This window comes from Hylobates moloch, unplaced genomic scaffold (genome assembly GCF_009828535.3).
Source record: "Hylobates moloch isolate HMO894 unplaced genomic scaffold, HMol_V3 SCAFFOLD_3, whole genome shotgun sequence".
Classification (NCBI taxonomy): Eukaryota; Metazoa; Chordata; class Mammalia; order Primates; family Hylobatidae; genus Hylobates; species Hylobates moloch.
In genome coordinates this window covers 39392440-39410502 of record NW_026652278.1, presented here as the reverse complement: position 1 = coordinate 39410502, position 18063 = coordinate 39392440, and the positions used below count along the sequence as shown (strand labels likewise).

The following is an 18063-nucleotide window of genomic DNA, read 5'->3' as shown; positions in this document are numbered from 1 at the left end:
AGACCTAAGAGTAGCATGTGGCACCATTGTTGGGAAATAGAAATGAGGAGTATGAAGGTGTGTAGAGACGAGTATAGCGTCATATAGGAGCTGCAAGTTCTTATTGTCATCATTTTCAATATTGTTGACCCTCTTTGGCATACTGCACCTTAAGAAGGATTTGTACATTTGGAAAAATTAGATATAAGTAAGTGATGACAGAAACCTACAATGGAAGCTGCTTGAGCTGATTAAGAACTCAAACCTTCCAGTCACACTGCCTGGGACTGAATTTTGACACCACCTCTTACTATTTCTGTCACCTAGGTAGGTAGCTGAATCTTACTAAGCCTCAGTTTTGTCATCTGTAAACTGGAAATGACAATACTACTTGATAGGGTTTTTGTGAGGATTATAAATTAAGCAAAATGCACGGCACACTATAAGTGCCAATATAGATGGTGGCTATCATGATTAATGTGTGTATCACACCCTTAAAATGCCAAGCTGAAGTTCTGAGGGTGATATGGTTTGGCTGTGCCTCCAACCAAACTCTCATCTTGATTTGTAATCCCTACAATCCCCACGTGTCAAGGGAGAGACCAGGTGGAGGTAATTGAATCATGGGGGCGGTTTCTCCCATGTGTTCTCACGATAGTGAGTTCTCATGAGATCTGATGGTTTTATAAGTGTGTGGTTGTTCCTCCTGCGTTCATTCTCTTTCCTGCTACCTTGTGAAGAGGGTGCAGCAAGGCTTCACCTTCTGCTTCCCCTTCACTGTCCACCATGATTGTAAGTTTCCTGAGGCCTCCCCAGCCATGCTGAACCGTGAGTTAATTAAACCTTTCCTTTATAATTACCCAATCTCGGGCAGTTCTTTATAACAGTATGAAAATGGACTAATACAGGAGGCTCCAGCACTTAGGTGTGGACACCCTTGGCAGTAATCACCATTTCAGAAGCAATCCTCAGTCATCCTCCTCTCCCTTACTGCAAAGAGGTATTTTCTGTGTCCTTCTACCTCAATAGCCTCGTTAGAGACGCGCCTAGATGATAATCCAACCCCACAGGGATAGGAAAAAAAGCTAAGCATAAGAAAGTAGAATATCTGAGAAAAGATAATAGTTACCAGGATTAACCACACACACACATGTATGCATGTGGATGCCCCAAATCATTAAATGATAGGAAATCAGTTACTCTCCACAGGGTAAGATGCAGACAGGCCTCAACCTTATCAACGCCCAACACACAACATCCTTTATCTGCAACAGCTGCCTCAGCCCAGCCCAGACCTTCATACAGTCTCACTCTCTGGCTTTGCTGGGGATACCTGGGATCCTGTATTTCTCTCTCTTTCTGCTTCTTTGGCCAACACCTCAGACCCATCTTGTGTCTGTGATTTGTAACAAAGGCCATTTTCCCACTATCTGCACAACATTCACCTTAGGCTTGTTTCTCACTTAAATCCCAACTTGAAACTTGGACACCATTTTTACAGAGAAGCTCTATTTGTGTGGATGTCTTTGTTTTATGATACTAACTTAAACTCAAGCCAGACAACAATATTAGCAATATTTAAGATGCTAATGTTTATTGAGAGCCTATCTTTAAGCAAACACTGCTCTAAATTCTTTCCATATATTAAATTATTTAATCTTCACAACAGTTCTATTTTACTCTCATAGCTAGCAGGGCCAGGATTTAAATTCAGGCAGACTGGTTCCAAAACCCACAAACTACTCAGATATAATAAGAGAATGCTTATAGTCAAGGAAGGTGCTAGGTTAATTAAAAGCAACATTTTCCAGAAGAGAGCATTAAAAACGCTAGATTTTATTGGAACAGCTGTAGCAAGTCCTTTGGAAAGGACATAGATTTACTTCTATCTTAAAAAATTAAATTCACGCTTGTTTATCACGTGGCGATTCACGTTCAAGGGATTATATTTAATTGGCAGGAGGCAAACGAACCCTTACAAAGAAAATATTTAACCAGGTTAACAAATACCAGTTGATCACCCAGTGTAAAATTTTCATCAGGGAACATTAGACAAGTATTTATCTGTCTGTGGTTTCTAACTGAAGGATACCATGGAAGCTCTTTAGGAGCAGGATAAAAACCTTTCTTCTATTTTTACTCCTTCGTCCTCTCCTTAAGGCATACAACCTGAGTTTGACAAGGTAGTTTCGTTGCTGATAAACCACATCTTTGATCTTCGGTTAACATCATTTAGTTCCTAAATAAGTCTTAACATTCCACCTTATCCCTTCTTGTAAACTCTCAGGAAATTATCTTCTAAGAGAATCAGGCACAAAATTGCATAACATTCACTATATCATCTAAGAGACAAAAGCTACTAGTTTCCTGCTTGAAATGAACTTATTTCATTACAAACAATTGTCAATTTTATTTTGAGCATTAGTCCCTGGAAGATTGCTTTTTAATGGAATTATTACCATCTGGCATTAGTTCTTTTTTTCATTCTAAAATAAAAACTGACGCCAAGAAAGACAGCGTCCCCTCTGTCCCAGCTTACATCATCTCTGAGCAGCAGAAACAGGCTCCAGAAAAGCCTTATAATTTTTCTTTCCAGACACTATTTTTTTATAATGCTTGTAGTATTTCACTGGAACATGCTTGACTTAACTCAGAACTTAAATGGAATATGGAAAACACCATTTATCTTGCTAAATTAAAATCAGAAGTTCTATGTCCAAATTTACATGTTGTATTTTAATGGGTACTAACACTCACCAATTGAATCCTTTTTGCTCTTAACAACAAGAAGTAGGACAAGGAGAATGTGGAAATGGTCCCATAAGAAAGCCCCTCGGCTGGGCATGGTGGCTTACCCCTGTAATCCCAGCACTTTTGGAGGCTAAGGCAGGTGGATCACAAGGTCAGGAGTTCAAGACCAGCCTGGCCAAGATGGTGAAACCCTGTCTCTACTAAAAATACAAAAATTAGCCAGGTGTGGTGGCAGGCACCTGTAATCCCAACTACTCAGGAGGCTGAGGCAGGAGAATTGCTTGAACCTGGGAGGTGGAGGTTGCAGTGAGCTGAGATTGTGCCACTGCACTCCAGCCTGGGCGACAGAGCAAGACTCCTTCTCCAAAACTAACAAAAAGCGCCTCTAGAGGAACGACTGGGCTGGGCTGAGGTAGCCTAGAGAAGAGGAAGTGAGAAAGGAAAAGTGCAAGGAATTGGTCTTCCTATATTTAATAATTGTACTTTACAAAGACAGGCACTGTGCTAAGTGCTTTCCAACTGTTGTCTTATTTGATCTTCACCATTATTCTATGAGATGAGCATTGTCTTTTTGCCATCTAATAATGAGGCTCAGAGAAGTTGAGTGTTTTGATGAGGTCACACAGGAAACAGGTGGTGATGTTTAACATTAAACCCAGGATGACTGCAGCAGGCATATATGAAGCCATTGTGTAAGAGGACATAAGTATTGGTTTTCCAGTGTTACCAAGAGCAATTTCAGAGGGATGGAGCTAAATAAGACACAAATGATTTTTTTTCTTATTTCACTTTTTATTATGAAGTAACATTAGGAAAAGAGCATAAAATATCATATAACCCCAGATCTTGTGGTTTTTTTTGTTTTTGTTGTTTTATTTTTTATTTTTTTGAGACAGAGTCGTGTTCTGTTGCCCAGGCTGGAATGCAGTGGCACAGTGCCAGCTCACTGCTCACTACACGCTCAGCCTCTCAAGTTCAAGCAATTCTTGTGCCTCAGCCTCCCAAGTAGCTGGGACTACAGGTGCCTGCCACCACACCTGGCTAATTTTTGTATTTTTAGTAGAGACGGGGTTTCACCATGTTCGCCAGGCTGGTCTTGAACTCCTGGCCTCAAGAGATTCACCTGTCTTGGCCTCCCATAGTGCTGGGATTACAGGTGTGAGCCACTGCGCATGGCCCAGATCTTGGTTTCTAATACCATTCTTCAATAAAGGGAGGCAAGGTTTCTCCTAGAGAGGCTGATTCTAGGACTGCGGCAGAAAATATACAAGATGAGCCTGGAGCATGTTGTAGTAAGGAAGTTCTCAAAAGAAACACACAGTGATGGGAGCTGTGAAAGGAATACAAGAGCCAACTGGAAGAGCTCCCAATGGCCACAGCAACAAAATAAATAAAGTACTATCACATTATAAATCACCCAAAGTATTAAATTAATATTCATGAGCTCATACTGGTATAAGTAAATGATATGTGTAAATGATAAATAAACAAATGGGGGAGAAGAGATCCATCTTTTGTGCAAAAGAATTCCCAATAACTTAGGTAGATTCTGCACCCTCAAGGAAGTGCAACATAACTTCCCACTCCTTAAGAGTGAGCTGGGCATGGTGACTTTTTTCCAAAGAGTAGAGTATGGAAATGAGTTAATAATAGTAACTGTACAGTGGCACATGACACACAGGTCCTCAGCCAGGTGATCAGTATCACCAGGGAGGAGACATGTTGGTAGTGGGTGCCCTCAATATGATGTGATAAGAATGATACTTTACCTCTATGGTCTTCCCTCCCCAAACCCATAACCTGCATCTACTTATGGAAAAAATATCAGCCAAGTCCTAACTGAGGGACCTTCGAGAAAATACCTGAGCAGTACTCCTCCAAACTGTCAAGAGCACCTAAAACAAGGAGAGACCCTCATGGTCAAGAGGAGCCTAAAGAGACCTGACAAGTAAATGTAATGGGAGATCCTGGAAGAGAAAAGGGACATTAAAAACTAAGAAAATCTGAATAAAGTGTGGACCTTAATTAGTAATAATGTGTTAGGATTTGTTCACGAATTATGACACATGTATCAGACAAATGTAAGATGTTAATAGGGAAATTTTTGTGTGAGGTATACTGTCTTTGGAATTTTCTATAAATCTAAAACTATCCTAAAATTAAAAGTTTATCAAAACAATGTATTTGAATAATTATCAGGTGACTGAGCATAACTAGCATCCAGGGTTAGAACATTGCCAGCACCCCTAAACTTCTTATTTCCCTTCCCAATTATTACCAGCCTCCCCCTAGAGAAAACTACTATTATAAGTTTTACAATAACATCTTGTTTTTCTCTGTAGTTTTTCTACTAATATGCATTCCTAAATAGTACAGTATAGTTTTGCCTGGTTTTGAAATTGACATTTACAGAAATGTATGTATTTATGTATCACAAACACATACCATATGTATTCTTGTGTGTCTTGCTTAAAATTTGTGTTATTCCATGTAGTTAGCTATTGCTTATTCATTTTCATTGCTGTACAGAATTACATTGCATGAATACACCAAAATCTATGCATACGTTTTATTGTTGCTGGACTTTTGGTTATTTCTGGTATGGGGCTCTGAAATGGATTTTTTCACCATCAGATTTGTGAGACACTAAAATTCAATATTTCTGGTAGACTTTTTTTAAAAGAAGATCCACGTGTGGGGCAAGGAGGTAGAACCTGCTGTTTGAAAGCAAGAATGGTAATCTTGTTGAGGGACCACAGTCTAAACTGAGGAGTATCAACAAGCCCCATGATACTGTCGTTGCCTCATCAAGAGGCAGTAGGTGGCCCAAGTGTCTCCTGAGCATGAGAGGCTTCCTTCCCGGAGACGCGTGGGCCAGCCTATGTACTAGCTCCTTCACAATTTTACTCACTACTTTGCTGGTGATGTCTGTGGACCAAATAGCAGAAACCTTGATCTTTTTTCTTTTTTTTTTTATTATTATACTTTAGGTTTTAGGGTACATGTGCACAATGTGCAGGTTTGTTACATATGTATCCATGTGCCATGTTGATTTCCTGCACCCATTAACTCGTCATTTAGCATTAGGTATATCTCCTAATGCTGTCCCTCCCCCCTCCCCCAACCCCACAACAGTCCCTGGAGTGTGATGTTCCCCTTCCTGTGTCCATGAGTTCTCATTGTTCAATTCCCACCTATGAGTGAGAACATGCGGTGTTTGGTTTTTTGTCCTTGCGATAGTTTACTGAGAACTAACAACTTCCTATGCTCTGAAAAGAATGAGACTCTTGGGCAGGTTCCTGCCAAGGTGGCCGTGTAAAAAAGAAGCAATCGCTTGCCTTCACTGCTCCCTGATCCTCTTGGCTCAAATAATCCAGGTTCCTGACTCAGTGGAGGGAACGTGCTAAATTTTCTATGCAGACTAGTCTTTTCTGTGTATACCTACACACATGCAGAGAGAGAGTAGAAATCTAAGGTTGAGTCCAGGAGAACTGTTATGCTTATCTGGCCACCGTGACTATATTTCCCAAGGAGTGTCCTTTTTAAATTTCATTTATTTTTATTTTTTGAGACAGGGTCTTGCTCTATTGCCCAGGCTGGAGTGCAATGATGCCATCATAGCTCACTGCAGACTCTACCTCCCAGCCTCCAGCAATCCTCCCACTTCAGCCTCTTGAGTAGCTGGGACTAGAGGCATGCCACCATACTCAGCTAATGTGTGTATTTTTTGTAGAGATGGGATCTCACCATGTTGCCCAGCCTGGTCTCAAACTTCTGGGCTCAAGCAATCTGCCTACTTTCTTTCCAAGGAGTATCTTTGAACTAATTGTATTTTATTTTTAACAGAGGTACTTCTCAAGCCAGCCTATTAAGTCTTGTTTTTACCTACTTTAGCCCCAGTATATTCAGATCATGCTTGTGTTTATGATTTAACTGAAGGCAAACAAGCCTAACAATGAAAATTCCAGGTATAAAGTTAGACCAAAATCTAACCTTGGCTTGGCGTCTTCTGAGATGGGTTACCTTGAACAAATTACTTTCCCTTTTTGAACCTTGGTTTCCTCATAGGTAGAAAAAGAATAATAAAACTTACCTTGCAGGTAGATTGGATTTAGTACAAAAAATGTACATAAAGTATTTAACACAGTTCCTGACACAAGAGGGAAAACTAATACATAATGAAGATTATTGTTGAGAATAAAAATACAATAACTCATCTAGTAGATTTTTTATGCTTATGGTCAGATACCTTGCTAAAGATAATAATACAGTTATAAAGAATATTAGAATACAGTTATAAAAAATTACTCAAAAATTTTTTTTTTCACTCTGTCGCCCAGGCTGGAGTGCAGTGGCACAATCGCAGCTCACTGCAAGCTCCACCTCCCGGGTTCAAGCAATTCTCCTGCCTCAGCCTCTCAAGTAGGTGGGACTACAGGCATATGCCACCATGCCTGACTGATTTTTGTATTTTTAGTAGAGATGGGATTTCACCATGTTGGCCAGGCTGGTCTTGAACTACTGGACTCAAGTGGTCCACCCTCCTCGGCCTCCCAAAGTGCTGAGATTACAGGCGTGAGCCACCACACCCGGCCTTGGTTATTAGAAGTTACTGTGTGCTATTTAGTATTTTGTATTTCCTATGCTAATTTGAATTCATAGTGGGATGAAAAATAAAGCCCAGTGTCAGTGAAAATGTCTTTGGGTTGTTCTCACTTTTGATTATAAGACAAACGAAATTGGTGTTTCTTTCCTTAAGGTTTATAATTGGAGATTTGTTGGATTCAGACAATGACATCTTTGAGCAATCCAAAGAATATGACTCTCATGGTTCAGAGGACTCACAGAAGGCCTTCGCCCACGGGACGGAGCTCATCCCTTGGTACGTGCTGTCCATCCAAGCCGATGTGCACCAGTTCCTGCTGCAGGGGGCCACGGTCATCCACTACGACCAGGACACACACCTCTCTGCCCGCTGCTTCCTCCAGCTTCAGCCCGACAATAGCACCTTGACCTGGGTAAAGCCCACAACTGCCTCCCCAGCCAGCACTAAAGCAAAACTTGGTGTACTTAATAACACAGCTGAGCCTGGAAAATTCCCACTACTGGGCAATGCTGGATTAAGTGGCCTGACGGAAGGGGTCTTGGATCTTTTTGCAGTGAAGGCTGTATACATGGGCCACCCTGGCATTGATATACACACTGTGTGTGTTCAGAACAAACTGGGTAGCATGTTCCTGTCAGAGACTGGTGTGACACTGCTCTATGGGCTTCAGACCACGGACAACAGATTATTGCACTTCGTGGCACCGAAGCACACAGCTAAAATGCTCTTCAGTGGATTATTGGAACTCACTAGAGCTGTGAGAAAGATGAGGAAATTCCCTGACCAAAGACAGCAGTGGCTGCGGAAACAGTACGTCAGCCTCTATCAGGTAAGGAGTGCAGCCATCCCTCTTTCCTCACTGGCGTAATACTCAAGAGCACACACTTGGTGACCAGACCACCAGGTTCATGCTCCCAGCTCTGACAGTTACTACCTGTGGTGACCTTGGGCAGCTTTTACTTAACCTCTTGGTACCCCAATCCCCTTTTCTATAAAATGGAAATAATAACAACATCTGCTCACAGGGTGGCTGTGAGAATTGAGGCTGTGGCTCATGCCTGTAATCCCAGCACTTTGGTAGGCCAAGTTGGGTGAATCACCCAAGGTCAGGAGTTCGAGACTGGCCTGGCCAACATGGTGAAACCCTGTCTCTACTAAAAATACAAAAATTTGCTGGGCATGGTGGCACATGCCTGTAATCCCAGCTACTCAGTAGGCTGAGGCAGGAGAATCACTGGAACCCATGAAGCAGAGGTTGCAGTGAGCCAAGATCGCGCCACTGCATTCCAGCCTGGGAAACAGAGCGAGACTGTCTCAGGAAAGAAAAAAAAAAAAAAAATGTGTAAAGCCACAGTATAATTCATGTGTATGAAGAATAGTGTCTGCACTCATAGGCGGTCCTGTTTGTATTTTGTATGAAATACATTTTACTTAGATTTTATAGTAAGCAAAAATGCTTATGTCAACTGGTTTCTTTGCAGATGGGAGAACTGTAATGACCCTGGTCACTGTTTTTATTTTGTATCATATTTATATATTGTATTATACTACATAAAAATAGTCCCAGGGTCATTGCAGTTATCCCATCTGCAAAGAAACCAGTTAATATAAGCATTTTCACTTACTCAAGGTTCAATGGAAAGCATTGTTATCTAAATACTTTTATTATTAGTTAGTGACTGGCTGATACATTGAAAACTGTCCCTATCGAAATTAAAATCCTGGTTCATTTCCTAACATGCTATGTGACTTTTGGAGAGTTCTTTAACTTACTGCATATTGCTGCCTAATTGTAGAGGTGAGGGGTTAATTTCTTTAAGGTTGAAAGAAATTTTCCCAAATGTGGGATGATTCTTATGTGGAGTTCTTCTTTATTAGGTTTGTAGTGGCGGCAGCCCTTAGCGGGCAGTTTCTCGCAGTCAGCTGCTTACATTGAGTGAGTTAGTCTTTCATTAACCCTATGTTATCAGGTACTCTAACACTATAGTTTAGCGTGGCAACAGGGCTGGGCTGAATGAGAGAAGAGACACAGGCATAACCAGAGTAGCATCCTTTGAGGAAAAGAGGGTACAGATTGCTTGGAAATCTTAAACTCCACAAGCAGATGACACTTGAAGTGTCATTCTCAAATGAGTTGTATCAAAGTACTCAGTTTTTCTTTGCTTTTCTATCTTCATGGCAAAAAGAAATATCTTTTGTATTGTCACAGAACAAATAGAACTACCACTTGAACTACTCAAATGGCTGATTTCATGTACTTGTCACAGTTCTAATACATTTCTGACAATTAAAAACATTTCTCGCCCCAGGAAGTTAGACAAGGCACATGTAATGCCCCTTCTTTCTTCTTTCCCTACACTCATGTCATGATTATGAGTAGAGACTGTATCCTGAGTGACTAACTTGATTAATTGATTAATAAGCAGATAGGCCTATGTACACAATTATCCTAATGTTACACAGCACAAAGCCAGTTTTAGTTAACTCGTCTAAAATGTAAAACAAAATACCTGACTCTGTGTGGCGGCTCATGCCTGTAATCACAGCACTTTGGGAGGCTGAGGCGGTAGATCACCTGAGGTCAGGAGTTCGAGACCAGCCTGGCCAACATGGCAAAATCCCGCCTCTACTAAAAATACAAAAAATTAGTCATGCACCTGTAATCCCAGCTACTCATGAGGCTGAGGCAGGAGAATCGCTTGAGCCCGGGAGGTGGAGGTTGCAGTGAGCCAAGATAATGCCACTGCACTCCAGCCTGGGTGACAGAGCAAGACTCTGTCTCAAACAAACAAACAAAAAATACCTGCCTCCTGTGTACTCCACAGGGCATAGGGAGCTTTCAGGGTACTCAGCTGGAAAAAAAAAAAAAAAAAAAAAGTCTTCAGGAGCTATTGCGAATGTCAGTTTTTAATTACAGCTATTCCTTGGCCTTCTAGAATCAGGAAAATTCATCAAACCTGGACATAGACCAGTGTTTGAGCTCAATTACAATTCCTGTCACAAAGTCTATGTGGTTGTTCCATTTGTCTCCTTCTCAAGCTTATAGCATAGGTAACTGAATTAATACATAAGAGGTACTTAGTTTCTCATTTACCCTAGCACTCTTCAGCTTTTACTGAAGGAGGCATCAGCTGAGACCACGAACAGCAGAGGTAAGAGTTGCTGCTGGAACAGAGACAGAAGTGACTTAGAGAAGACTCAGTCCTACCCAGCTGCAAACACAGCTCTACCCTTCCCCACTACCGCTACACAGAACCAAGATGTTGCAGTGTAGAGGCAAAACAGCTCATACTCCTCAACCACTTCTGAAATATAGGTGATGTTATTCCTTGACACTGCTCTCTCTACATGAGCCATTTATGAAGTCAGGCAACGTGCCTTAGAAACAGACACTCAAGATTTCTTTCAAAAGAAAAAAGTTGGAAAGACCAATGGACTGATCATTTTCTCATCATATAAGCCAGTTCCCAAAATGACTCAGGGATCACTAAAAAGATGCTAACTTAGTACTCAGAGAACAAAAGATCAAATCTTTTGTTAATGTTTAATATCTGTATTGGTGATTTATAATACCTCTTAGAAAATTAAATTCTCTCAGATGCCCTAAAGTTAAAAAAAAAACTATTTAAATTTACCTATAAGCTAAAGAAGTTTGTGAAACACTGTTTGGGTTTTTCCAAACTTCTGTTAACAGCTCTATAAGAGGATTTTTTAATCCCTAGTTTGGGAAGTGCTTATATAGAAAATAATCTTTCTGACATTAGAATTTCCTTATGTAGTAAATGTAAGTGAAGTTACTTTCAAATACTACAAGTATTTGAGTACTCCTGATGGAAGTAGTAACAAGAGATAACACAGAAGACAAGAAGAAGTAATAACATTTGTAGAGAAGCCTAGAAAAATACAGGAAAATCCAAGAAAGTAAACTGTGCAGAGATGTTGATGTGGGGTGTGGAGGAAAGACCAATATCTTGAGCTTTGGCCCAAGGTTATCATGGACAGAACTGACGGCCCATAGTCCTGGGTATTTGGACGGAGCTCTGGGAGGCTAAGAAAGTTAAATATGGAATTACCAGATAAATATCTTTGATTATAAGCAAAAAACAGATTCTGGCTATCTTTACGGGGGGGGAAAAGATTCATTCAAAGGATATAGATTAATTTAATGGTCTTCAAAATGTCATATGCAAAGATATGCCAAGAGGTAACAGTGTGTGGATATTTTTTAAGGCATCTATTTTCTAATCTTCAACTTTCACGTAAACTGTTTTCTCCACTGCACTCCAGCCTGGGCAAGGGTGCGAGACTCCCTCTCAAAAAAAAAAAAAAAAAAACTGTTTTCTAAAATTGAACATGTGCCTTCACTTATGGTAGTCCATCTCGCACATTAAAAAAAGAAGGCCGGGTGCGGTGGCCCAGAGCTGTAATCCCAGCACTTTGGGAGGCCAAAGCAGGTAGATCACTTGAGGCCAGGGGTTCGAGACCAGCCTGGCCAACATGGTAAAACCCCATCTCTACTAAAAATGCAAAAATTAGCTGGGTGTGGTGGTATGCACCTGTAATCCCAGATACCTGGGAACTGAGGCAGGAGAATCAGTTGAGACCAGGAGGCAGAGGTTGTAGTGAGCCAAGATCACACCACTGCACTCCAGCCTGGGCGACAGAGGGAGACTCCGTCTCCAAGAAAAAAAGAGAAGAAAGTATATCTTTCATCCATCCCAAACAAGTTTATTATTTTGTGTAAAACAAAAGAAAGATTAAAACTACGTTTTACTTCCCAGAAAGCTTCCTTTAAAGACTAAACAAAGGCATCCTTCCTTTTCCTGACCTAAACATACTTCTGTTAGTGGTAAAGTTTGACCCATGTTGGGATGTTCTGAAATTAGAAAAATCAAAGCAGTATAGGTTAATGGTGCCAATTATTTTACATGCAAACTATAATGGGCCTATTAAGCTTTTAAACATGTGTTGGTTAAAATCCATAAATAAAAGTTTTACTCTTCTTTCAGATTCAGAGTATGTTATTCAAAATGGTAGTTAAAACATATCCATTAGGTTTCATTCATGAAATGTTTATTCCAATTTGGAGTCACTCCTAGTGACTTGTTAGCAGGGATTCTCTTCAGCAGGCCTCCAGCAGATGGACTGATCTCCAACCATTTTCATTCTCTATATCACTGCATTCAAGAACCCTGCTCCAGGAAGGGGATTCTGATTGGCTTATTGGGATCATGTGCCAATCATTGGTCAAAGGAGGATATTTCAGCTTGATTGACATACCCATCGAGACTATATCCAGTGGAGAAGAGACAGTTAAAGTAAAATTGGGGTATGGTTAGAGAAGGGAGAAACAGATCATGGACAGCCATAAGTTACAATGTCCCACTATAAGAGGTCACCAAAAGGTTTCTTTGTCAAGTACCCAAGTTATTCAGCATCCTGGGATCCACAACAGGATGCAGGAAGTGGGAATGCACAAGTCATAAAACCAGATAGTTATTAAACATTAGGCTGAAGGAGCAAGCACACACACACAAAGCTTCTTTGTTTTTTGCATATGATCTGCAACAAAGCAAAATCGATCTATAAGCATTTCTTTGGAACTGCAAAGGAGAACCAGCCTTAAATGTTTTTGAGGAGTAAAGACAGTACATGGAAATTAATTTTTAAAGACCCCACTTATACAATGTGTGAAATATCAATATCATCTTTAGTTCATCGGCAACTTTTTGTGGTTTTATTAACTGACTTATGGGGATAATCATTGACAATTGTTTAATTAATAGATCCCTGCTGTTACTTACAGGATGTTACACAGAGTTGCCTTAGAAGCAGTAGCTACTGTGAACAATTGCCTGCCCCTTGAGTGTGTTGTTGCTGCTCACAGCATCCTAATATGTATGGTGTTCTGAGTCCCATGGGCTCCCTATCTTTAGATTTCAGCCACTCAAGAGGATGGCAGCCCAACTATTTTAGGAGTTCCATGGGGCCCTTCAAAGGGAATTTCATGCATGTCACATACCCTGTATTTCAAGTCAGACAGTCAGACTGTCCCAAGCATCAAACTGGGTGAAAACCTACCTGGCAATAATGGACAAATACAACTTGATTTTACTTAGATTAATACCCTGCCCCCCTCCCTTCCAAGATCTCCAAGGCCCTAATTTGCAAAGTAAGTCTAAATGAATTTTCCTACAGTGGTAGTTCTGCAATTTAACCTCTGTAAATGGGATGGGAAGTTTTTGTTCCCCAGTTGATATATTAAAGCATGTCACTGTAACTCAGCAGGGATGTGACCAGGACAACAGGGGACATGATGAAATTCCTGACAGAGAATCTTGTGAGTTAGAAAACAGAGCCACTTGGGTGGCCAGATCATTGTTCTTCTGTGGCCGTCTGTGCTCTTCCACCTCTTGAAATTTTCTGGGAGACATTAATATATTTACTTCCCCATTGCTTGGTGCTTCCAATTGTGTTCACCATGTGGCTCTTTCACAGGAGGATGGACGGTATGAAGGCCCAACTTTGGCTCACGCTGTGGAGTTGTTTGGTGGCAGACGATGGAGTGCTCGAAACCCCAGCCCCGGAACATCAGCAAAGAATGCTGAGAAGCCCAATATGCAGAGAAACAACACCCTGGGCATAAGCACTACCAAGAAAAAGAAGAAAATCCTCATGAGGGTAGAGTGTTATTTGTTTATTAAGCATCAAACCCATCTTCCAGGACCACTGTATGGTGAACATCACCATAAAACACTTTAGGTTGTTTGGGTTGAGGACAAAGTCAGGTATAAAACAGAAGATACAAGGGCTTACCACATACCTCCTTGGTGCCATGCTAGTGCCAGGAACACCAGGGAAAAGACGGTCCACAGTAGGACACAGACATGTAAACAAACACAGTGCAAGCTAAAAAGAGGCGTCGTCGAGTCATCCACAAAGTGCTGTGGGGGCAGAGAGAAGCAAAATAGCTGAGGGGCAGGCACAGAGGGCTCCACAGAGCAACTGACACGCAGGTCTTGAAGAACATGTAGGATTTTACCAGGCAAAGAACATAGGAGAAAGTATCCCCAGCAGAGGAGACAGCATAGAGGCATAAAAGACAGCTTGTTCAAGGAAGCACATGCTGTTCTGGATGGCTAGAGCATGAGCACTCTGTGGGCAAGGAAAGGCTAGAAGAGAACAGAGATCACAGAGGCCCCAAATACTGTGTGTAGAACACAATGTAAAGTATATTAGCACTATGTATTATAAAATATATAATATGAAATATCACTATGAAGTGATAAATATATTTGCTTCATGGCTATTTGTTTGTGTTGCTATAAAGAAATACCTGAGGCTGGGTAAATTATAAAGGAAAGAAGTTTAATTGACTCAGTTCTGCAGGTGTACAGGAAGCATGGTGCCAGCATCTGCTTCTGGTGACAGCCTCAGGAAGCTTACAGTCATGGCAGAAGGTAAAGCGGGAGCCAGCGCATGACATGGCAAGAGCGGGAGAGAGAGAGAAGGGGAGAGGTGCCACACACTTTTTTTTCTCTTAGAAACAGGGTCTTGCTCTGTCACCCAAGCTGGAGTGCAGTGGTGTGATCATGGCTCACTGCAGCTTCAGACTCCTGGGCTCAAGCTGTTCTCCTGCCTCAGCCTCCCGAGTATCTGCGACCACAAGTGTACACCACCATGCCTGGCTAATTTTTTTATTTTTTATAGAGACAGAGTCTCACTATGTTGCCCAGGCTGGTCTTGAACTCCAGGCCTTAAGTAATCCTACTTGTCTCAGCCTCCCAAAGTGTTGGGAGTACAGGCATGAGCCACCACACCCAGCCTACACACTTTTAAATAACTAGATCTTGTGTGAAGTCAGAGCTAGAACTCACTCATCACCAAGGGAATGATCCTCAGCCATTCATGAGGGATCCACCCCCATGATCCAAACACCTCCCACCAAGCCCCACCTCTAACATTGGGAATTACATTTCAACATGAGATTTGAAGGGGACAAACATCCAAACCATATCATCTATCTAGAAAAAGTGCCACTCTCTTTGCTTATAGGAGGCTTTGATGCTCATGTCAAATTTTATCTGCTTCACAGTTTTTGTCTGTACACAGAGGTTCCAGAGGTTGCGTGCCGCCTCTTGTCTGCCTCCCTCCCCTGAGGAGTACTGCTGTATAGTAAAGAACAAATGAAATAATATGACATGAGAATACTCGGTCAGCCTTAACGTAGGTCTATACCGGTTTTACGAGGGAGGGACAGTATTGAAGGTGGGTAGGTCAGAAAATAGAGACCTACCTGAACTAAAGCAGTGATGGGAGAGAAATACAGGCTTGGAGCCATTGTGAGCTTTGTGTTCTCAGGGTGAGAGTGGAGAGGTAACTGACGATGAGATGGCAACCCGAAAGGCCAAGATGCACAAAGAGTGTCGAAGCCGGAGTGGTTCTGATCCTCAAGACATTAATGAACAAGAAGAATCAGGTAAAGCGGCATGTTTACATCTGAGATTTTTGTTTTTTAATTTTTATGGGAAAAAAAGTATACATTTGGTTTTAAATTGTGATTTAAGCATTGCAAACATTTCTAACAAAACTCTTTGTCCTAACCAGACAATGAAACCTAAAGGTACTTCTGCAAGCATAGTGTGCTTGGAATAAAATCTCCATTAATTAACTTGCCATTACTGATAGGGAATATTAGATATCATGGTATAATTTCATGGATTAGACCAGTGATTCTCAACCTTGGCTGCATATTAGGGCTTTTAAGAAAATCTGATTCCTCTGGCCACATCCAAGAATAACTGATTCAGATATTCTCTGGCTGGGACATGAATATCTATTTATTTTTGAAGCCGCCCAGATGGTTCTAACATGTAGCCAGTTGAGACCCCATGAGATTAGCCCATTCATAAAGATATTTTGGTGCTTCTTGTATAGAAACCAGCTGCATAGGTTGATTTGCTCAGACATCCAGAAGCCTCTCTGGTTTGTATTTGGTTCTGAGGGACAGTATAATCTAAGTCATTGTCTCTTTTCTGTCTTTCATCCTCACAGAGGCGAATGCCATCGCTAACCCTCCAAACCCCCTCCCTTCCAGAAGAGCCCACTCTTTGACCACAGCTGGGTCCCCCAACTTGGCTGCCGGGACGTCATCTCCCATCAGGCCAGTGTCCTCCCCTGTGCTGTCTTCTTCAAACAAGAGCCCATCCAGGTGGGGCCTTAACATGATAAAACAGAAGGACCCTTCACATTATTCCAGTTGTGTGGAAGGGCATATCTTTACAGTTGTCTATGGAAAGACTATTTCACATTTTGACGTATAGCTGAACTGAAAACTGAAAAATCCCAAAATTTTAAATGATCCTAATTTTCCCAATTTTGTACTCCTACCTTCTCATATTACTCCAAAGGTCAGTAGCAGTAACAAAACCCAAGCCATGATTCTCCGAATTGTACTATCCAGTACACTAGCCACTAGCTAGATGTGGGTATTTAAATTCAAAAGTAAATTAATTAAAATTAAAGAAAATTAAAGAAAATTTAAAATTCAATTCCTCAGTCACAGTAGTGACATTTCAAGTGCTCCATAGCCACAAGTAGCTGATGGTTATTATCCCAAAGAGTGTAGATAGAGAACATTTCTTTTTATCATTGCAGAAAGTTCTATTGGATAGCACTGCTCTAAATGAAGAAGAGAGAATAGATTGTTTTAATGTAAACTATTTGGCCCCTTTGCTAATCGATGAAATATATTTAATACTTTTCTCATATGTCAGTTACGCATGTCTAGAGGAATGAATTCAAGTATCACAGCAAGTTGGATATGTTTAAGTATAAATCTAAAGCTGGATAAATTATTTTATAAGTTCCATGCAAATTACGTATTTGAAACAATATCTACCCTCTCAGAAGAAGGAATGATATTAAAATGGCAGACTTCCAAAGGGAACCAGAATGCTGCTCCATCTCCCTGTATCCCACATTAAAGTTTAAGAAATGTGGAGGTTCCAGACAGAACCAAGCTAAAACAGGAACTCTTTACTTTATCACATACACACACATACACACACACACACTCTCTCTCTCTCTCTCTCTCTCTCTGTCTCCTTCCCTCTCTCCCCACCCCCCTCTCTCTCTTTCTCCCTTTCTCTCTCTTTCTCTTGGAAGCTTGTTATTAAGAATCCTGGCTGGGCACAGTGGCTCTCACATGTAATCCTAGCACTTTGGGAGGTCAGGGAAGGAGGATCACTTGAGCCCCCAGGAATTCGAGACCAGCCTGAGCAACAGAGACCCCATCTCTACAAAAAATAAAACAATTAGCCTGGTGTGGTGGTTCTCACCTGTGGTCCCAGCTGCTCAGGAGGCTGAGGTGAGAGTATCACTTGAGCCTGGGAGGTTCCGGCTGCAGTGAGCCGTAATCATACCATTGCACTCCAGCCTAGGCAACAGAGTGAGAGCTTGTCTCAAAAAAAAAAAGGGAAGAAAAAAGAATCCTACAGTAAATTATCTTTTAAATAAAAATTCTTTCACAATGTGAGCAATGAACTTATAATTTATGTTTTATACATTCACATTCTACAATGGATGAGCATGGGTCAAGGTTATATGGGAATTCTTTGTACCACTCTTGCAACTTTTATGTAAATTTAGATTCATAACAAAACTAAAAGTTACAAAAATCAGAATCCTGTTTATTATACTTTTAGCCTGTGTAGTATCCTGGGTAA

The 18063-nt window shown here is 41.1% G+C and overlaps 1 protein-coding gene across 4 annotated transcripts in view; it reads left to right on the top strand.

Annotated features, from left to right (window-relative positions):
* Window positions 1-18063, top strand: part of PLCE1 (phospholipase C epsilon 1) — a 350498-nt gene that overhangs the window by 255025 nt on the left and 77410 nt on the right. For all 4 annotated transcript variants that reach the window (XM_032136433.1, XM_032136449.1, XM_058436200.1 and 1 more), the window contains 4 exons: window positions 7490-8165; window positions 13835-14017; window positions 15698-15815; window positions 16391-16547. In XM_032136433.1, coding sequence (XP_031992324.1) covers window positions 7490-8165; window positions 13835-14017; window positions 15698-15815; window positions 16391-16547 — 1134 coding nt within the window. The remainder of the gene's footprint in view (window positions 1-7489; window positions 8166-13834; window positions 14018-15697; window positions 15816-16390; window positions 16548-18063) is intronic.